The sequence below is a fragment of the Medicago truncatula genome, chromosome 7 (assembly GCF_003473485.1).
Source record: "Medicago truncatula cultivar Jemalong A17 chromosome 7, MtrunA17r5.0-ANR, whole genome shotgun sequence".
NCBI classification, from domain to species: Eukaryota; Viridiplantae; Streptophyta; class Magnoliopsida; order Fabales; family Fabaceae; genus Medicago; species Medicago truncatula.
Window position 1 is genome coordinate 24111334 of NC_053048.1, and position 22631 is coordinate 24133964.

The 22631-nt window shown below is 34.0% G+C and overlaps 4 protein-coding genes and 1 non-coding gene across 7 annotated transcripts; 4 read left to right on the plus strand and 1 right to left on the minus strand.

The window, feature by feature from the left end:
• The first annotated feature begins 1368 nt into the window (after positions 1-1368).
• Positions 1369-2361, plus strand: LOC25499949 (putative ubiquitin-conjugating enzyme E2 38). The gene has a single exon (XM_039827932.1). The coding sequence runs from the start codon at positions 1369-1371 to the stop codon at positions 2359-2361; it is 993 nt and encodes a 330-aa protein (XP_039683866.1).
• A 1874-nt stretch (positions 2362-4235) lies between these two features.
• On the plus strand, positions 4236-8377 carry LOC25499950 (probable UDP-3-O-acylglucosamine N-acyltransferase 2, mitochondrial). Its single transcript, XM_013593029.3, has 10 exons — positions 4236-4449; positions 4542-4728; positions 6361-6437; positions 6739-6788; positions 6915-6979; positions 7102-7153; positions 7238-7308; positions 7449-7515; positions 7896-7967; positions 8099-8377. The coding sequence occupies exons 1-10, from the start codon at positions 4293-4295 to the stop codon at positions 8156-8158; spliced, it is 858 nt and encodes a 285-aa protein (XP_013448483.1). The 5' UTR covers positions 4236-4292; the 3' UTR covers positions 8159-8377.
• A 1946-nt stretch (positions 8378-10323) lies between these two features.
• On the plus strand, positions 10324-13071 carry LOC25499951 (cell division cycle 20.1, cofactor of APC complex). Its single transcript, XM_024769702.2, has 4 exons — positions 10324-10659; positions 10760-11035; positions 11136-11405; positions 12151-13071. The coding sequence occupies exons 1-4, from the start codon at positions 10609-10611 to the stop codon at positions 12847-12849; spliced, it is 1296 nt and encodes a 431-aa protein (XP_024625470.1). The 5' UTR covers positions 10324-10608; the 3' UTR covers positions 12850-13071.
• Positions 13072-13079: 8 nt separating this feature from the next.
• Positions 13080-15420, plus strand: LOC25498142 (uncharacterized). Of its 3 annotated transcripts, none has more exons than XR_005643078.1 (5): positions 13080-13416; positions 13558-13651; positions 14078-14259; positions 14352-14417; positions 14504-15420. It is a non-coding gene; the product is annotated as an uncharacterized protein (transcript). The 3 variants fall into 3 exon arrangements; XR_005643080.1 differs by having other exon boundaries at positions 14082-14259; XR_005643079.1 differs by having other exon boundaries at positions 13080-13651; positions 14082-14259.
• Positions 15421-19683: 4263 nt separating this feature from the next.
• Positions 19684-22130, minus strand: LOC25499954 (gibberellin 2-beta-dioxygenase 8). Its single transcript, XM_013593033.3, has 3 exons — positions 21663-22130; positions 20573-20894; positions 19684-20036 (listed from the first exon to the last, which is right to left on the minus strand). Exons 1-3 carry the CDS (start codon positions 22124-22126, stop codon positions 19803-19805), a joined length of 1020 nt encoding a protein of 339 aa, XP_013448487.1. The 5' UTR covers positions 22127-22130; the 3' UTR covers positions 19684-19802.
• Positions 22131-22631: the final 501 nt, after the last annotated feature.

Below are 22631 nucleotides of genomic sequence, written 5' to 3' on the forward strand. Positions count from 1 at the left end.
ATGGTCAGATTCTTCTTCTAGCCATCTCATTAAAAAGATGGCTACAAGTATGCTTTCCAAGGTACAAAATTGAACTGATGGATTACTTTTATCCTCAAATTTATGGATTACATTTATTTCAGGAAGTGGGAAGTGAAGTTATTGAAGCTTGGAAAGCATATGGAATTGTGGATGTTTATTTGGATTTAAGGCTTTTCTAGCTTTTATTTGGAGATTTTTATGATTTTTGGATGTTTATTTGGATTTTGGATGTTTTTATCTTTTATTTTACTTCAAGAATTTGCATGGATTATGTAAGAATCATATCTATTATGGTATCATGAATTTGCTTGGGATTATGTAAGAATCCTTATTTTTGTTGGATTATGAAATTTGAATAGAAAATTTTATATATGGTCATTAAAAGTTGAATTTTGTAGGTAATTAAAAGAATTTTTATGTAAAAAAAATAAAATCAAAAATTCATCGGTACCTGCGGATATCCGTGGGTATCTAAATACCCGTAGATTACCCGTATAGAGATAATTGCACTGGTACAGGTACCATATTTATCCAACGGGGTGGGGACGGGGACTGATATCATACTATCCGTTCCCGCGGATACCCATTGACATCCCTAACCTCAAAAGAGAAAAATATAAGAAAGTAGAGCAACGATTCTCCATAAGCTAAAGGCAGCTAATTAATTGCTTCTATAGTTGCTAGCGAAAAGACGGGTACTCACGTGCCTGTCTTTCTGTTCTTTTTATCGCGTTAATGTTTGAAAATTATGATCGATGTTTCTTTTTTATGAAAATTTAATTTTGATTAAAAGTAAAATTTTTTTTTTTTTTTTACAAATTAAAAGTAAAAATATAATGTTTTTTGCTTTCTAATTATAACAAATCAAACTAACCATAATTATCTATTTCAATGAAACTAACAATATAAAAAAATATATAATCTAAATTCTTATTTTTTTTTTAATGACACCAACAACAATTTGTTTTTTTTTTTTAAGGATCAAACAACAATATTTATTACTGACAAAGTTGTTGTTTAAGGGTATAATTGAGATAACGAAAAAGTAAGTATAGATATATTCATCTAGTTTGTTACACTTTTTAAATGATAAAAGAAAAAACTGATTATCTGTGTTTGTTACACTTTTATTTTAATATTTAAATTTATTCTTATCTGTTTGTTACAAGTGTTAAAGTTTTGATGTTGGACCTTGTGTTATGCATTGTTGTTACCAACTTGAGCTAAACTCGAATAAATGCTCATCTCTTCACCGATGTGTATATATATATAGCATTGAGTCACAAATAATAGGAACATAGCACTGAGTTTAGAATTGAGAGTGAAGAAAAGTCGTATACGAATACGATGGGAAAGATGAAGAACAATTTCGACTTGGTTTCAGACGATTCCGATCACAAATACCGCCTCAACAACATCGGCGGAAATTGCTTCAGCGACACAAAAAGTGCCATATATAAAAGAATCATGAAAGAGTGGAAAATCCTCGAAAAGAATCTCCCTGATTCCATCTACGTCAGAGCCTACGAACGCCGTATTGATTTACTACGCGCCGTCATCGTTGGCGCTGCTGGTACACCTTACCACGACAGCCTCTTCTTCTTTGACATTCAATTCCCCTCCGATTACCCAAACAAGCCGCCAAAAATCCAATACCACTCGTTCGGGTATTTTTTAAACCCTAATCTCTACCCTAACGGCATGGTTTGTTTAAGCCTTCTTAGCACATATGTCGGTGAAAAGTGCGAAAAGTGGGACCCATCAAGTTCAACTATTCTTCAGGTTTTAGTTTCTATTCAAGGGCTCGTTCTCAATGAGAAACCACTTTTTAACGCACCTCCTTTTCGTGTATTTAAACGTTCTTTTCATGAGAAAAGGTCACGTGCTTTCATTGAAGATGTTTTTGTTCTCACGTGCTACACTGTCGTTAACCTAATTCGGAAACCACCTAAGAATTTTGAGGATTTTGTGAAGGAACACTTTCGTGAAAGAGGTCATGTACTTCTTGCTGCATGTAGAGAGTATGTGAATGGACGTGTGATGGTTGGGTATTATAATTACAACAACAAGCAAATGGCATCGTCGTCTTCATCGACCTCGATGACAGGTATTAAGGTTAGGGAGTCTTTTCAGATGTCTTTACGGTCTGCTTACGGCAATATGTATATGCAGTTTATAAAATGTGGTGCTTCTTTGGAGGGTTTTCTTCAAGAGTTGGAGCTTGAAGAACAAGGCAAGGACATGAGCAAGAGTAAGAGTAAGAGATCCAACGGTGGGGGTGGAGTCTTCAAGAAAGCTATGGGGAAGATCAAACTAGCTTTGGGATTGAAGAAGAAGTAGAAGAAAAAGAGTACTTTTTATATATCACGAGTTTAATTTTATTTTTATTTTATAACAAAAGAAAAATCTTATCTTTGTTAGGTTTTTAGGCTATAAAGAATTGCATTTTATTTTTCTCTAAATCACTCTGGTTTATGAAACGTTTCTAGCTTCAATCAAGTTAAATTGTTCCTTATCTTTTTCTTCTTCTTTGTTCCGCATCGTATTTGGTTTTACTACTTTTTTCCATGTGAAGTTAATTAGTGCTTGTGCTTTGGTGCGGCTTCGTAAAGTTGAGGTTAGTATAGTTTGAAATTAAGTTTTGTATGGCTTCATCTACATGTGATAAATAACAATAGGTTTTGGTTAAGGGTAATGATATGATATGTATACACTCATTCATCCATTTTAAATGAAGACTTACATTCCCACCACCAAATAACAAACAAGTGAGGCCTTTAAAGAAGGGATAAGTTGGGTGGATGGGTGTCCACCAATCTTTTCTCTTTGGTTAAGAGTAAATATTGTTGTGTTGTATGAGTAAGTTTGCAAATGGTACCTACAAATTAACTTGAATATTTATTCATATCATACTTTTGATTGAATGATGGGTAAATTACCTACGGTTCTTCACAAACAACCTATAATTCTCTTAGTAAGTATGGTCTTTGAAGAATAAAATATAATCTTGTTTTGAAATTATAGGCTAAATTGGACATTTTGTCCTTTAATTAATTTAACAATTGAGCTATACGGCCTCATTTATTAGATACAAGAATCTTCTAATGAGTATACTTTCAACATGTACTTGTGAAGAATAAAGTAACTAGTATTTGGGTGGTTTTTTTAACTTCTAATTTTATCTTTAAACAAATTTATCTACAATAATGTTATATTGTCGGTAATTTCAATACTTTATAGTATATATAAATGGAATACATGATTTTTTGGAGACTTTTTTCACTATCAATTATACCATTAAATAAATATATCTACAAGAGTGTTATATAATTGGTGACATTAAAAAAATAAGAATTTATATTATTTTTCTGTATTGTTGGTGTCATTAAAAAATATAAGCAGGAGAATGCTAATTAGTGCCCCCAAAGATATTGGTTAAGCATCCAAAATAAGTAAGTTTTTATTTAAAAAGTTGTGTAATCATTACTTGATCAAAGAGTAACATCTTATATTTCAAAGACAAAACTTCTATTAGTAGATTCCTTAACCAATGCCCTGAGGGGCACTCGTTATCATAATATGAAAATGTAAAATATCCACACCTATAATTTTTTTAGGGGATCCACACCTATAATCTAAACAAAATCATTATTTCATAAAAATAATTGTTCGTAACATATACACATTAGCGCAGTAAAACAAGTTGACGGACGACCATTCCATTCCTGTCTAAACTCTAGTATAAATAATATCTTCTTTTAGATATGTTGCTAATATTATTATTTTAGAGGATTATTATTATTATTATTCTTATTAGCGTTCAAACAGATATTTCATGTCTGTCTGTCTGCATTTTTTATTGCGCTAATGCGTATAAATTTCAAATAATATATTTTTTTATGAAATTTTGATTAAAATTATAGGTATAGAAAATAGATATTTTGCTTTTTCACATTATAATAAATCATAGTTATCTTTTTCAATGTTATAATAATATAACAAATATAATATAAATTCTTTTTTTAATAACGCCAATAAAATAGCATTTTTAAATTTAAATTTGTTTAAGGGTATAATTGGAAGTGAAAAAACCAGACCAAAACCATATATTATATTTATATATTCAGATTTTATGTACCGGAGGTTCAAGTTTTTAAGTACCAGGTTAATTTCGTATTTTCAGGGGGCCTAAAAAGCAATCTTGTAATAATATTTGGTTACCCAGTCAGTATCCAAGCTTATCGGAGCCCCGATCTTCTCCATAGTGAACGATGACAATGGCAGTTGTAACCAGAAGAAAATTGGTTTCCTTTGTTCGTTCAACTTCAACAACCCCTTTTCTCAATCACACTCAATATTCAAACTTTCTCTATATTCTCTCTTCTTCTCATCCTCATTTCTCTACTACTTCTTCTTCTTCTTGTTCCGGTAAGTTAATTTTCATTCCTTTCTTTTTAATTAAATAATTAATTAATTGATTGATTAATTCACTTTGCGTTTGTCTTGTGTTTCAAGATCAGAGGATAAATTTAAAAAATGGAAAAATGGTGGTGGAATTTTCCATGAATCAGCTTGTATTGACTCAACGGCTTTTCTAGATGTTGGAGCTATTGTTCATTCGGAATCTGTTGTTGGTTCAAATGTTCGTATTGCTTCCGGAACTGTGGTTGGACCTTCTGTTTCTATTGCTCATTCAACAATTATTGGGTACCCTTTTAACTCTTTCTCTATTGCTATGCTATGCAATGCAACTTTGTCCTGTATTTTGTTCATTTTATTGATATACTCTTGTTTATTCAATCTCACGAGGCCAACACTTGAAGGCCAAATAATCCATAATCTTCGCTACTCGTGCCTCGATAGCACAGGAGTGCGGTTCAGTCAATCAGGATCATTGATGTGATCTCTAATGAACTCCCGCTTTCCCTGCCGGGTTTCACGGGATCAGTTACAGCTGGGCACTCTTATATAAAGATGGCTTCGCACCATATTGAACTCAACTCACACTTTCACCACTTTTTCAGTGACTCTTCCATTGAGTCCTCTTTGTAATCTCTCTGTAACTTTGCCAGAAAACTACCTTCGCCATGAACTAGAGTAGCTCCGTCGTATCAGAAAACTCATTTGTATACACTCTGTTGATTGAGTATATATCGATCCGGTTTACAGCAAATCACTTAATAATCGTGCACAACTCATTTGTGACATTTAATCTCAGACGAGATCCCCCCCCAATCTTGTGAAAAAGGGGTTATGGTTGATTTGGCATGCTACGATTTGGCCATTGTGGAAAGCGAGGAACGACTTTATTTGTGAGGAGGTTGGTTTTGCGGTGGATGATATCGTGGAGAATGTGAAAGTGTTGTCTTGGAGGTGGGTGCTTTGTAGGATGCATTTGCTGGCTTGTCTATTTTTCGAATGGTGTTGGAATCCCAAATTGTGCCTTGCTAGGGTGATTAGGCGGCCGTAAAGCTTGTAAGTGTGCTGCAGTTTTTAAGGGTGTTTTGGTGTGTACTGCAGGTTCTGTTTTCTTTGTTTCATGCCTCGCCTAGTTCCCCTTCTGTCTGGATGCTGTTTGCCTTCTGTGTTGTTCAGCTGGTGTGCGGCCTGCTGTCATGACAGTTCGGTCCTGCAGGTTTTTGTGGTGGTGCAGCTGCTATTTGGTGCAGTTTGGATATGAGGCAGGGGTATACCTGCGTCTTTTGTAGGTATATGTCTGCCTCTAGTTTCTTAACCGGTGTTTTTTGGGGGTTTGTTTTGGTGTCCTGTATATTTCCGGCACCCTTGTAATTTTTCCCTTTTTGCCGCGAGTTTCAGTGCTTCTTGCACTTTCTCGTTGAGAATAAAATTTTGCTATTAAAAAAAAAAACTAGCAAAAGATAAATTTGAAGATGTTTTTGTAATTTTAATATATTCAAGGTGTATAATGACATGGCCCAACACATTTAAGGATCAAAGTGATTCTTTACTGGTTATTTATTTATACTTTACAATGGAAATATGGTTTTAAATGGTGGTCGCAGTTGCATCCCAACCCTGAGTATTGCGAAGAATCATGGTTGAATGTAGCTTATGTGGCATCAAAAGCTGTCAAATTGCGGTTTTGTCAATATAAAAAACTGTTATGTTGCAGCCCAGATTGCTCTCACAGACCTTTATTTAAAACCTTGATGGGTAGTATGCTGTCTCTTCTTTTATTTGTAATTATGTATAGAGGTTCACATGCCTGTTTATGTCTGAAAACTTGTATATATGGAATTTCATTATTAAACTAATGTCTGATGCAAAAGAATTTGTAATTGTACTTATGAGGTTTTGATGCGACTATACTTTTTCCAGGTTTAACGTATCACTTAGTAATTGCAGTATAGGCGATTCATGTGTAATTCACAATGGAGTCTGCATCGGTCAAGATGGTAATGCTGGCTTTCTAAACTTGCTTGTTTTTTATTAGTTAAGGACACCAAGTGTTATGGTATGGACCTGGCAGTTAGTTTGGTGTAATCACGGTGTCACCGCAATTTTGTCTAACTCACTTCCAATCCAAACATGCACACAGAAAACATGTTATGTGGTTAAGAGACATTTAACTTTAGCAGCAGATGGTACTTAATGTTGAATAGATAATAAGTCACATTTAAATAAACTAGAATTGATTTTTGTTTTGTTAGGATCACTACTTTTGCATAACATTAGTGCATTGTATTTTACATGCAGGATTTGGATTTTATGTGGATGGTGATGGTCACATGATAAAGAAGCCGCAGGTTGGTAATTTTGTCTTGTTGTTTATTTTTATCCTATATACATTGTCAGTTTCTTTCTTTTTAACAATATTTTTCAACTTGCATATATTGTACTAATAATATGAATTTCTTGCTTAAATCTGTCAGAAGCTGAATGTAATAATAGGGAACGGTGTGGAAATTGGTGCAAATACATGCATTGACAGGGGCAGGTAATTTTTTTGATGGCTTATCCTTTTATATTTAGCTTCATGATGTGTCAAAAAATGTGTTATAGTTTGATTTTCACTTGGAATTGATATCAACTAATTATGTTCTCTGTTTGGCCATGCAGCTGGAGAGATACGTTTATTGGGGACAACTCGAAGATAGATAATTTAGTTCAGGTTAACATTTAGCTTTTACATAATTACAACAGCGAAAAAAAGAAAAGGAAAAGGTTTTGTTCTTTGTTCTGATTAGTTCTGCAGATTGGTCACAATGTAGTTATTGGGAAGAATTGTATGCTTTGTGGACAAGTAGGGATTGCAGGCTCAGCAACGTATGTTATACTTATTCATTTTTCTGTTACCTAGTCAATTTTTGGGATGATTAATCTGGTCAAACTCATATTAGAACTAAAGTTATGCCGAGTCCTGCGAGTTTCTCAAGAGTTGCAACATTTTTGTCTTATGTGTTCAGCATAGGAGATTATGTGACGATGGGAGGAAGGGTAGCAATACGAGATCATGTATCGATTACATCAAAGGTATGCTTTTGTTTTACTTGGTGCATTGAGGATAGCTATTGATTAGTGAATGAGTAATTGGACTTTCATGCTTGTTGTGACTTGTAAGACAAATGATATCAAACTATACTGATCTCGGAAAGTGTTATTAAGCTGAAGATTTGAAAGACATTGGGAATAAATAATACATGTAGTTTCTTGCTAGCTGTACTAAGTGCATGTTGGGTTTGATGGTGAGTTCAGCGGAATCACTGGTGCCACCATGATTTTGTAGAACGCACCACCAATCGAACCATCAACCAACACTGTTTTAATTTACTTTGCTGTTGTATTATTTTTACTGTTGGTAAATTGGGTGCTTGGGGTTGAAGAGAAGACATCTGATTGCTAAGTTCTTGCAGGTTCGACTTGCTGCGTTAAGTTGTGTAACCAAGGACATCACAGAACCTGGAGACTACGGTGGCTTTCCTGCTGTAATGATCTACTACTCTTGTTATTTATTCAATCTAATGCATTAGCATCAAAGTTCATAGTTTGACATTGATATGCATATATGTTCTTGGGTTGGGTCCATTCATAAACTAGCTTCCTTGTTGCTTTGTAGGTTTCTATTCACAAATGGCGGAGACAAGTTGCCAGCAGTTTTGCAGTTAGAGGAGTCTGAATACTTGCCTCACAGAATCAATATGTAGTGACTAGTTAACACATTTTTTAATGCTAAATCTTAGTTTTGTTAAGCCTACCATTACATTGCAAGATTAAAATATGTCTTAGATTACGAATTATTTATTTACGGTTTACACATTATATGTACAACATAATTTCTTACTTGGAAGAAATTTTCTTAACGAGCATCAATCCAAAACCTAGTCATTTTGTCTCAGAGTAGTTTAGGTACAGATTTGTAGGACTGATCTGATTACTAAGCTTATTCTTGTTTATGCTTCCTTGGCACATGACTGCATGCAAACAAATAAAATTGTTTACTAGGGGTTGGAAGGAAAAACATCCAAGGGTCTTTCCATGGTGGTAAGGTACCTGAACACACGTGACATCATTTGCCAAATAAATTTTGCTTGCCTTGCCACTCAATATGCTAAATTTGAATCTAGTCACTAACGTAAGCTTTTGGTTGAAGCCCAAATCCTTTGCCATGAAATTTTTAATCACCAAAACTTCATATGCATACAATTGAAAAAATTCGTTCCCTTTTTGCATCAACTTGACAACCTCAAGTGAAACAGAGTAGCCACTAACTTGTATAAACATCCTAGCATATCTTAATGCATCTTAACATGTAGAATATTAGAAATGCCTACATTCTTGAAGAGACCCTGTGAAAAATATCCCAAATCATCCACATTCAAATCAAAATCACTTTCCTATGGTTTATTCCAAGCGACAAACCTGTATCTACATTATGTCGATGCTTGTGACTGATGCCATAAGCTAAGTCAGTGTCATGAGCAAGCCAATACGCTTGCACAACTAGAGAACGAATAGGTTGATTCATATCTTCGAAAATGTACTCGTTTCTCAAACGCCAGATAACCAAATATGATGCACATTATAAACTCTTCAGCACAACAACCACACTTCATGCCGTGTTGGAATAGGTTCTGATGACCAACCAACTAAGCTACTCAACCAATGTGATCACCATTTGCAGTGATTATGAGAAAACCTAACAACTCAGCCGTATTTGAATTTAGGAGAATCGAAACATCATCGGCGGATCTCAAACATAGTTTTAAAATCCTTCTAACAACATATTATTGAGGAAAACGGAATTATGTTATGGGTTGCATAGAATACCCACATAACACAACACCATCCAATTTAGGTTAGTTTCCTGAACTATCATCACAATACTTCTAACCGTAGGAGGATGGAGAGACATTTATCTTCACATTCATCGTTCCTTCCTTACGAGAATCGCAAAAACTGCATTTGGTTTGGCATATTGAGAAAACTTTTCACTCAGTTTGGTTAATGTTTTTGTTTTGTCAACCAAAATAAACCAAGTCACAGACTTATAATTAAGGGTATTAAATTAGTAACTCAGCCAAACCCAAATACCCAACCCTTTTTTTAATTAACATTATACGTAAAATGTAATTTTCTTTCAATGAATCTAAATTGTTTCTCGATTGTCGCCTCAACTCAACCGTCTCTCTCCTCCACCGTATCTCTCCTAGCGACTAATAGTATCAAAATTGTTAATTGTTGCAACTAATATAATAATTAAAGTTGTTGGTAGATTTTTCAAATTATATGTTGTGTCACAATTGTTGTGAGTTTTTGAATTATGTGTTGTCACACAAATTATCGAACTAACTAAACTAACGAAAACCGTATGGTTTGATTTGGTCTAGTTAAAAAAAAAAAAATTGAACAAGGGTCTAATTCAATTTTTTTTAAAATGTCAACCGAACCAAACCATATGTTTTCTTATATAACAGTCTATATGACTTTTAGCTTTAAAACCGAACCAAACCGCATGCGAACACCACTAGCCATAACCACACCCTATGGACCATAAGTCCATAACAACTAATTTGATGTACCACTTGAATGAGTAGAAAGATCTCAGATTCAAACCTATTCGAAGTAGAAAAAAGCACTAATTACTAAAATTTGTTGTTAAAAAAAGAAAAAAAAATTGAAAAAAAGAAGTTAAATTGAAGTATTATGAGACTTAAAAAGGAAATAAAATAAAATAAATATCAAAGGTTAAATTGAGAATGAAATACAACGGTCATATTTATGTTGAACCTTATTACCACCCGCCATTGCGTAGGAAAGAAGCCCAAAACCGCCATTGCGTACTAAACACGAAAACCTATAAATACCTCACTTCACTCACTTCTTTGCTACTCACTTTTGCTCTCTCTCTCTCTCTCTCTCTCTCTGATCAATCTTCTTTCTGAGATCGTTGAACCTTTCTGAGATTTTGCGATTCAAAAGATTAATCGTTGAATCTTTCGAATCAACCACAAACAGCACAACACACTGATTCTTACATTTAATCATAATCATATCTATTTCTTTATTTTCATTTTGTTTCCGTTTAATTCTTTCCGTTTAATTGCATTGCAGGTTTATTCTTTAATCATGAATTCGAGATACCCTTTTCTTACAAACCCTAGTTCTTCGAAAGATAAGGTAAATCAATTCTCTCTCTCACTTTAGGGTTTTTGTTGATTAAAAAATGTTAGGTTTTTCTTGATTCTGAAATGTTAGGGTTTTTCTTTTTTCTGAACAGTGGGACAGGTTTATCCCAAATAGATCTGCAATGGATTTCGATTATGCATGCTACATGGTGATGGAGGGTACAAAGGTAAGAAAGGAGAATCCCAACAGAAATTCTGAATACCAGAAACGACTTGCGGAAGCCTGTAACATGAATGACAGAACCCGAATATTGGCCTTTAAGAACAAGCCTCCAATACCGGTGGAACTTGTCCCTAAGGAACTTGTTTTCCCTTCTCCTCCTCCTCGTCCTCAATCCAAACCCTCTAAGCCCAGACGCATTTCTAAGGTTGTTAGTTCTTTCAAATTCTTCCTATTTATATAATCAATAATCAAATTACTCGTTCAACTAACATGTTTTGAATACGTTTGTGGAAATGATTTTGCAGACTTGTACTAGGATCGTGGATGCCCCTGATATCTCAGGAGACTTTTACACGAATTTGTTAGATTGGGGTAGTGATAATGTTATTAGCATCGCCCTCCAAAATACCGTTTATCTTTGGAATGCTTCAGATTGTTCTGCTTCAGAACTCGTCACCGTGGATGAGGAACATGGTCCTGTTACAAGCGTTAGCTGGTCCCCAGATGGATGTCATTTAGCCATTGGTTTGAACGATTCTCTTGTCCAGTTTTGGGATACCACTGCTGAAAGAATGGTAAATTATTGTAATTTCTTTTAAAAGTATATACTCCATAAAATTCCATGTCCTTATCTAGTTTTATATCAGCGTAAACTGATCCCTACTTTATGTGCATCGGTGTGTGTTAATGGATGTGGCCTATCTAGGAAGAGTAATTATTTAACTCATCAGTTTTGCCTCGATCCACTCTTGTCTCAATATTATTTAACATTAGACCATATTCATTCACTGTCTTACATCTAAAAAATTCACCATGACAACAACTACTTAGAAAAACATTGTTTGATAATTTGTCAATGCATGATTTAGTGAGTGTTTAAATTAATTTTTTTACCAAGACTGTGGTTAAAAAACTATCTCACTTGATGGTTTTCGTAATACTTTTATGTATTTACCTAGCAGTTATATTTCACAATGCACAATATATTGGTTACTTTTACAGTTTTTTAGACTAGAGATTACGGTTTTAGCTTCAATAATTATCTTGAATTTTGTTGTACCTAATATCTAAGCATGCAGTATTGTAGTTTGTAAGGCTAAGAAGGGATTTTAGGGATTAAAACCAAATCAAAAAAACTAAGTTTATAGGAATTGAAACCATTTATATTTATCTGTGATACACAATCGTCAAAATCAAGTTAATCAACATTCAACAGTAAACAAACATACTATCCTTTTAACCATTCTTTGCGTTGTTTTCCAACTTGAAATTGTTCTTAATTCTAATGTTTCTGTGATTTCAAATTGGTGACTGCTGCAGGTAAGAACATTGAGGGGTGGACACAGAGAAAGAGTCAGTGCACTGGCTTGGAACGGTCATACTCTGACAACAGGAGGAATGGATGGTAAAATAGTAAACAATGACGTTAGAGCGAGATCACACATCGTTGAAACCCTCAAGGGACACGATAGAGGGGTTTGTGGGCTCAAATGGTCACCCTCTGGACAACAATTGGCAAGTGGTGGAAATGATGATGTTGCTCAGATATGGGATAGGTCAGTGGCTTCTTCAAATTCACCTACCCGTTGGCTTCACAGGTTCGAGGAACACGAATCTGCTGTGAAGGCACTGGCTTGGTGTCCTTTCCAGGGTAATCTATTGGCTTCTGGTGGAGGTGCACTTGATCGTTGCATTAAGCTGTGGAACACACAAACGGGTGAAAAATTAAACTCTGTTGACACGGGATCGCAAGTATGTGCTCTGCTGTGGAATAAAAATGAGCCTGAGCTTCTTAGCTCTCATGGTTTCCATGAGAACCAGCTTATCCTATGGAAGTATTCTTCAATGGTGAAGATGGCAGAGCTCAAGGGTCATACCTCGAGGGTGCTGCACATGACACAGAGTCCAGATGGAGATATGGTGGCAACTGCTGCCGCAGATGAAACACTAAGATTATGGAATGTCTTTGGAACACGAAAACGTGTTGAGCCCTTTACTAGTTTCAACCGTATCCGTTGAAGATGAAGACTTGTGTTACTTCTGTACGAAAAATGATTGTTTAAATAATTTTTTATGGTATCCCCTGTTCTAGTTTTTGCAGGTACACAGATGTTTGATGGGAAGATACATATATTTATACAGTAAGCAAGTGTATATGTTCATACATATTACATACATATCTTGGACTGAAGGGACATGATTGGATTTTGGAATGAGTCTGTGAATGTATGCATATACAAGACCTTTGGATTTAATTGCATGACTTTAAGATATAGTAATTTGATTAGGTTTTGTTCATCTTTTGCCTAGCCTGAGATATGTCATTATGCATTTCTTAAATTTTGTCTATTTATAGTTTGCATACCTAAAGTCTCACATGCAATTGTAGTTTGCATAACTAAAATCTCACATGTACCGAGTCTCACAGGCAATGGTCCTTTTCATGAAATTGCTGAAGTTTAGAAGTAATGTTTCTGTTAGAATCCAATAAATAGATATGGGTTGTGTTTGCTCACTTTGATGCACCCTCCGGGGACATGACAAGCAAACCATACACATCGTATCATCTCAGTTATAACACCTAAGGTATTACGAATCCCAGTTAAGATCTTGTTTTTTCCTCACAATTTCATCTGATGAGAGACTGGTGCACTGTCAGTTTTGAGGTTTGTATTTCTGTCTTTGTAATAATTGCCAGTTCTTTTTCCTGTGTGTGACTTCTTGCAGGTTGGTCTGAAGTTGACTTCTATATTACCATCTGACATCTATTATGATATGGAATATTGTATTGATTACTCTACACTTCGCAAAATACCGAAAGGTATGTCATGAGGGTGTCCAAGATGCTTTTGGTCTTCTTTTCTATACAAATTTTTTCTTGTTTGATCTATCCCTAGTTAGTTGAAAAGGAAGTGGGAGGCGGAAGTGCCTTGACAAGAAAAAACAATGGTGTTTTAGAAATAGGAACAATTCTGCACATGCGCTTCTTGCAGGTGTTATGATTGTTTGATGAACACAAAAATTCGTATTAGCTGAAAATTCATCTATTCCCTTGTATATTATACACTTTTAAATCTCACTGGTTCTTAGTTGCTCAATATTAGCATGCTTTAACTGCTGAATTGACAACAAAGTGCAATTTCAGTGATCATTTAAAAACTGCAAGTTGAGATATTCAAACTTAGTTCATCAAATATGTCCTGTTTTGTTCAGATTTAATCTAAAAGGTGTATATATATTTCTTTAGATAGATTAACGAGTTACCACGATCTGCTGTTCTTGCGAGTCTCTCAACATAGGCATCTACTATTACCAAGAGTCTACCTAGTCCTGAGCTGCACAGGCCAGAACTAGCATTACTAGATCTATGCTGGCATGTCAACTGGACTGTGCTTAGGGGCCAAACTATCATCAGTTAATCTTGTCACGGTATTATACATGAAATCCATATTTGTATTGACAAATTACATTGAATATCATCTGTGAGACACTGATCTTCTAATGTTTTCTTTTTATCTCAGAGATGGACCGTTGATAGTATAGGTCTGCAAGTAAAAGAATGGAACTAAACCCATCTAGAGACACATGTAAGTGCTGACTATCTTCTACAAGTTTCTTGATGATAAATTTTCTGATTTCATATAATATTGATTTATTTATTTTTATTGTATAGGTGAGAAAAGAATCTGCAGAGGACTTTCTGCATCTATTGAAAGAGTGGGAGAAGCTATGCAAACGGTACAATGTTGGTGACACAGAAAGAAAAACTTCATTATGGTCAAGGAACTCAGGAGGAAAGAAGCAAGTGAATTCTGAAGCTCATGATAGATTTGATGGTGAACTTGAAGTATCTATGACCAGTTGATATATGCTATAGTGATCCCAGTAAAACAGGGAAACATAGTCTATATTTGAAGGTAATAAATCTAATTTCAGTCAACTTTTGGCTATTTTTTTTTTCTCTAAATAAATCCCTAGTTTTCTTGAAGTAGTATTGAACTCATTGCAGTTATAGTTGCTTACTTGATTTTAGATAGGGTGATATTCATGTCTCCGCAAGTGACTAGGTTTTGCCATTGTTTGAAGCTCTGATATATTCTTTGATTATACAATTTTCTAATTAGAAGTTGACAACTGTGGGTTATAAAAAGGCATGCAAGTTTGAAAAGGCTTTGTTTTCTGCCTTCATCAGTGAAAGAGAAACGAAAGAAAAATCAAGTGAGATTTAAACGAAGACGGTCTTATAAATTAGTTTGAAAGATTACACAAAATAAGCATGAACAATTTTGACCACATTAAAAAAAAATGATGTGAGTATCCTTGAAAATACTGTTTATCTTTGGAATGCTTGAGGTGGACTCTTCTTCGAAACTGGTTTGCTGACACTCTGGAAATGGTTGGAAGAGCCCAAGGTTGCAGCATCCTGTTTAGTCATCATACAAAGTCATCACCCTTTTGATTTCTTCCACAGACTATCTAATAACAATTTTGATGCAATGCGAGTGATCTTATTGTAAAAGGGATGTATGTATTTTATTAAACAAGCAATTTCAATTTCATTTTATGCTCTCTTCTGCATTTCTGCTGTAAGTTGGATGTCATTGTAAAATACAATTTATATTAAATAGAAAATTCCAATTTCATTTTTCTCCTTTTTCTGTTAGTGGCAAAAAGTAACTTAAAACCCACAAAGTAAATATATGGCAAGACTGTTCAGAGGAAAAATACTAAGAAATCCAAGGAAAGATTTAGGGCCTGTTTGAATTGTTCATGTTGTAGTTGCAGGCTCAATTCATGTTCTTAAATATTAAGATCAATAACTGACAATGTTGGTTAGATAATACCAACATTTTTAGTCAAGACTTGTGATTAAAACATGTATTTGATTTATTGCAAGGTGTGTGCAAGAAAAATGCAAGTGATTATATGAAAAATAAATGGAATCAACCCCTGCATTCTTTCATCAGAAATCAACCTATATGACAAATCAAATCGCCTTGATCATGTTATTTAAAAAAATAAAAAAAATACAAATGCTAGAGAGTATCCTGGAGATTGGCTAACATAAAGCTTATTAATTATTAACTTTTCCCCACACATTATCATAAACTCTTAACGTCTAAGCTAGTGCCTACATAACAGCTCAAACTAGTTTGCAACATCGCCAATGCTATCACTCAAATCTTGTTCTTCAACTAATTTTTGTAGACATACTTTGCCAACTCAACTTTCTTTGGAAATTGCTCTTCTCCCATTTGTTTTTGCTCATTCCCCTCTTCCTTTTGTGCCTACGTGAGTTAACACACGTTGTAAAATGTCTAGCGTGAGTTAACTCATGCTGAACATTTTTAAGGGAATGAGCAATTTTAAAAGGGAGAAGAGCAATTTCCCTTTTTCTCCATACTAAAATATGATGCATTATGTTAAAGATCTTTCACACATGAGAGGTTTAGACACCTCTCCTTCGAACATGGTCTATCGGGAAGGTATTGGCATGGCCTACAATTTTCAACAGGGTTTATTTACACAATTTTGACCTGAAAGTTGAGTGCAAACTTGATAAATTTTGTTGATGATTGAAATTGTAGTTTATAAATAGCCTAACTTACAGAAGTTTGTGAAGGCTTCTCTTTTTATTACTTTTTTTTTTGGACAAATTCTCTGTTTTTTTTTATTACTTGGCTTTCAAACTCATTATCATGTATCATGTATGATCACTTCAACAGTCTGAAAGACCTTTCATTACATTCAGACAAAACAGCAAAACAGTATCCTCCTTTTATATGTGAAAAGGCCCAGGCATAAGAAAAACACTCTAACCCTAACCATCTAAATGTTACAACGGCCAGAGAAACGCTGGGATAAAACATTACACCCGGCACAAATTATTCGTATTACAAGAAATATCAAACATCTGACATCAACGACCTACATGCACCGTTATCAACAAAAAAAATTACACATCTTATTATCGGATTCTACAAAATGCAGTGTCTGAAAGTTTCAGTGCCGGCGAGAATGCTTTTGGCTGCCATAAGTAACCTCTCTTGTTTCACCGCTTTTTCTACGGATCGTCCTTAAAGCAAAATAAATGCCCAAACAGAAGCCATAGCATAAAATGCTCTTTCCGGAGACAAAGCAAGCCGAGAAAAATAAGACCAGTATCTGCGAGATAGACAATGTGTAGTATAACATTGTGGAAGGGGACCGCAGGGATAGACAAGAAGAAGGAATTGAACTCAGGCTACGAATTGCAGATGCCATGATTCCATGAAGTATGATGTCAATCCAAAGTATTGAATCCAAGAACCATGCGAGGCTTGCAAGTCTCTATAAAATTGGTAATTACAAAATAAAATCAAAAGAGAGAATATGTCCTGCATGTAACCAAGATATTGCAATCATAAGGAACTCTATTTTCATTGTAATATAAGTGTAGTACAATCACAATAAAAATTTAACATGGAAATTGATTAATCCATTCTTCATTCCTCAGAGAATAAAAATGGTATCAAGACATTTTGAACTGATATTGCAATATAACAGCAGGTCGCAGCAGTGGCATAGGAAACAGAAAAGATCCTAGCAGTCATATAACATATTCTTTAAACCACCACCAACACAAAGAAAACAAGTACAAGTATTCGCATACAGGCAGATTTAAGAACTATCAAAATTGATTACATGTACACACTTTTCCGGAATAACTATAAACAAATGCGATAAATGTAGATATACATATACCTGCATAATGCATTGTGACAGCAGAAAAAATGACCAAAGAGAAGTATAGGCAGACCAAAGGATGGGTGAACCAAGCATACCAAGACCATTGCAGTAAGCGATATAACAAGTATTGGATTTTCTCTAAGAACCTGAATCACCTGTTTATTGTAAGCACCCGTGTGCAATGGTTAATGCCGTGAATTTTAAGCACAATAAAACAAAGGATGGAGTGAGAGTCTTCATCAAATCTACTACTAGCATAAGTACCCTTCCCTCTTCTACTACAGGTTCAACATCGTATGTTGTCTCCATTTCTTTTGCACTTACCTAGTGAATTTTAGGATGATTTATTTGGTGAAATTCATCTTTTAACTAAAGTTATTGCCGAGGCATTCAAATTTATCAAAGAGAGGCAACTTTTTTTTTTTTTCTTATGTGTTCAGCGTAGGAGATTACTTAACCATGGGAGGAAGAGTTGCAGTTGGAGGTCATGTATCAATTGGATCAAAGGAATGCTTTTGTTTTACTTAGTGCATTGAGGATGGTTATTGATTAGCGAATCAAAGAATTTTAATTCTTGTGGTAACTTGTAAGACAATTCACATCGAACTATAATGGTGTCGGAAAGTATTATTAAGGCGAAGATTGAAAGACACAGGAATAAATACATGTTAATTACCTGAAATTTAGGTCACTTCATATGCCATTTCTATCATCAAAATAGTTTTCATATTCATGGCATCAGTACAACCTGTATTTTCTTGCTGGTTGTACTAACTTCATGTTTGGTTTGGTGGTGAGTTCAGCATAATCACCAGTGCTACCATGATTTTGTAAAACTTGCCTCCATTCCAATCACCAATCAATGCTGCTTTAATTAATTTTGTTGCTGTACTATTTTTACTGTTTGTAAATTGGGTGATTGGGAATGAGGAGAAGACATCTGATTGCAACGTGCTTGCAGGTTCGACCCACTGCGTTAAGTTGTGTAACCAAGGATATCACAGAACCAGGAGACTACGGTGGCTTTCCTGCTGTTTGTGCATCTCAACAAGTATGAGGCAATATAGCTCACCAAAATGAATAATGAAGATCCCTTTATGTTTAAGTTGTTGGTAGCTTGGGTAGTTTCTGAACATGTCTCTAGGTATCCAAAATGCCAAGATCTTTTTGCTCAGCATAATATTTTACGGTTTCTTGTGAGCATCTTGCATTTGAATCTGTTCAAGAGGATAGAAAATATGCAATTATTAGCAATAAGCCAATATTGTTGGATTGGATGTAGACTAGTATGGCAAGTACTATTGCAATACATGATGCTGCTGCCAACAAGCACCAAACCAAAGGCAATGAAGTGCTCTTACTCTTCGAAGCTCTCAACTCTATTCATAAAGCTGAGATGACTTACAGATGAAATTTCAAAGATTGCGTGCGAAGTGTAAAGAAAGCTCCGAGAGAGAAAAAGATTTGTACATTTTGTTTATCTCGTAGGCTGTCTCTGCAAAGTAAAATGCAATTTGTATGAACTCATATTCTGATGAACTCATATTCTACAACATTGTTTTTTTAGAGATATGCATTTGCATATGTTGATGGGTTGAATCATTTTAGACATGTCACAATTTGGAGTTTTGATCTCAAACTTCTACCAAGTCAGAAGTTATTAGATTCAAAATTAGGAGTTCATGAACACTTTCGTTAAAAAGGAACATTCCTTTTTAAACCCCCACTTTGCCCAAATGGTAATGCATTTGTCTCATTTCCATCTTTTTTATATCATGGGCTGAGTCATGTTGTGAATTACAGAAAATGGGATTTAAAGTTCACTATCAGCACCCCCATTTTGATAATATCTTACCCCTTACCCTGAAACAGAATCTGCCACACCGCATTCATACGTTAATTTTGTACACTGTTTGGGTATTAAGTGATTGAGAATCACATAGGAACCAAATTGATCTACGGTTATGGAACAATGATGGCATAACCGTTATACAAAACTTCCTCTTTTAGGTCCATATCCGTTATTTTTTTAATGAAAAATAGTCTCAAACACAATTTTGTTTAAACTTGCATATAATTAGGATACATTTGCAGAAATACTCTATACTATTTTTTGTGTGTAAATCGGCCATTCCCACACGCAAATGCGAAGACTTCTCTCGAGTTTTGTGAAAACTCAAATGAACACTCTCTACTCTTTTACATGCGTATAATTTCAAGATTCTTTTCATAATAAAATTGAATTAAAATAGGAGAAATCTAGGTAGGCCTATTTTGGTCCCCAACTTCTGAACATCATCTCGAACTTGTTGCCGATATTCTTGGAAGCTAAACTCTTTGTAAAGAGATGGCTTTTTGCAGCTCTCTATCACACTCTCATTTGAAGGGCACAAGAAATACGCCATAGAGAACCTTTCAACTTTTGGATTTGTAACAACTCGATGCTCAACACTCTTGTAAAGTCCATTACTCCAAGCCTACAATATCATGCATTGCCAAAAATACACAATTACAAATTTATTTAAGGATTTAATCGATATACTCTAACAATATTAATTATTTATACCGCCAATCAATCATAATTCATAATTTTTGGATCACTAAAAATATCTGACTTAAACATATATATCTTAATCGACACACTTATGATGGTTTGACAACATAAAAAAATTTACTATGACAACAATACGTAAAACTTAATCTTTTTATTTAATGATAAATAATATAGAGTTTAATGGTGGTGATTTGACAGGCGAAATTTTTTTTTGCACACACAACCAATCAAAACATTCAGGTTGTGTGTGCAAAGTTGTTTGGAGTGTCACCCCACCACCATTAAATCAATCTAAAGATGTGTCATTTTAGGATACACGGATTGTGTAAACTAGTTTTTACATAACTTTCCAATCATATTTCATTATATAAATATTTGTGAAAGCATTTTAATTTTAAAATATTATTGGACGTACTTATAATTTTTGTTCTCTGCATAATTATTAAAGTTTACAAGTACCTGGAATAAGTCACCTATGTTGATTATAAGAGCACTAGGATTTGGTTTAACTGCAATCCATTTCTTGTCTTTCACCAATTGCAATCCTCCTACTTGATCTTGATACAATATAGTTAGGAAGTCACTATCAGTGTGTGGCATTAGACCATGAATCTCAGAAGCTATAGGACATGGAGGATATCTGTTCAATCGAAGATAACAAGTATTGGGCAAGCAATTCTCCTTAAAATAAGTTGATTCATGCCCCATTTTTTCAGCTAGAATATGAGCTAAAGTTTGTGCAAGGTTGGATGATATGATAGCAAATTGTTCAATTGTTGATCTGCAAAAATATAAGCATTCATAGAAGTTAATTAAGATTGGTTTATTAATTACATTTAATTTGTCTATGTTAGTAACAACTTTTTTTACATCATCAATCAATAAATTATAGCTTTTTTTTTTAGCAACAATAAATTATAGCTGTTGTATTATTAAATAAAATTTGGTCGGCATATTTTACCATTATTTTTACTATTAAAAGAAAAATAAGCAATCAAAATTTAATGGGAAGATTTTTCTCTTATTCTCTCATCTCTAAATTTACTGTGAAAGTTAGAGACATTTTTATATAAATTTTTTCCAATTATATTTTTGAAACTTTTGTTTTCTCTTATCATGATAGAAACATATTCTATAAAAAAAATTCCCATTATATTTTTTAAACTCTTGACTTGGTTCTCTCATCTCTAAATTTAGTGTGAAAGTTAGAGACATTTTTATATAAAAAATTCTCATTATATTTTTTAAGCTCTTTTATTTTTTCAAACCAACCATGATAGAAACATATTATACCAAAACTTTTATGTGATATAGTGCATATAGACTAAGAACATAACCAGTTGAATATTTATATAAATGATGGAAAAAAACTACTTCATTCGGTCTCAAATATACGAAAAATTTATTTTTCATGTTTATTGAATAAATGATACATTTGATCTATGTTATAAACAAAATATATTATTTATTAAATTAACTTTAAAAGAAAAAATCTTTTTTTACATTCGAGATCGAACAGAGTAGTCAAATTTATTCAAAGTTTACATACCTAAGTGTATTTGGTTGAGCATTGGATTCTAATACATCCTTTAAAGGGATATGAAATGCCTCTGACCAAGATAACTGTCCAACACATGTGGCAGAAGGTGTTCCCCAACGGTAACTACCAGAAGAAAATTGCAAGAACTTGTCCTCTTTGGTCTTTTTATCAAATGGAAGCTTAAAAACTTTCTCTTGCTCACATTTTAACCTACTGAAAATGTCATTTGGAATTCCATGATTTATAACCTGGAAAAAGCCCCATTCTTGCGAAGCTCTAGCTATCTCATACTTGCATGCTTCTCTTACCATTTCATTGTCGTCCTCTAAGCGGCTCAGATCGATCACCGGAAGTTCGCATTCCTCCACCACCGGAAACTTGTTGTCGTTGGGGACATTATTACGATTGTTTTTGGTTTTGTTCAGGAGGATCTTATATGCTTCTTCAAATGGTGGGTCGGAAACTGGGTCCATTTGTTAGCAACTGATCGATCATGAGATAAGATGTTAAAAGAAGGAAATGACATAAATTAATAAATGTATTTAATTTTGTATAAAAAAGATAAATTATGAATTAGTTTACAAAAATATAAAAAAGAGATGGAGGGAATACTAGCACATGAACATTATTATTAACCCCTAAAAAAAGCGATTATTACAAAGGAAAAGGTTAATTAATGTCCTAAGGACATTGTTTAAACATTCAAAAGCAATACTTCCTCCATCTCATATTAATTGTCTTATTTGAGCTTTACACGACGAGTAAAGAAATTATTAAAAATGTTGATTTCAATGATAAAATATGTCATTTATTGAAATATCATTTTTTTTGAAGGATTTATTGAAACATAATTATAGTTAGTGTAATAGTTATAAATGATCGAAATGCAATAAATAAATATATGTTAGTGAAAAAGAATAATAAATATTGTATTGATGTTGTAAAATGAACAACCAATTTAAAATAAAAAATAAAAAT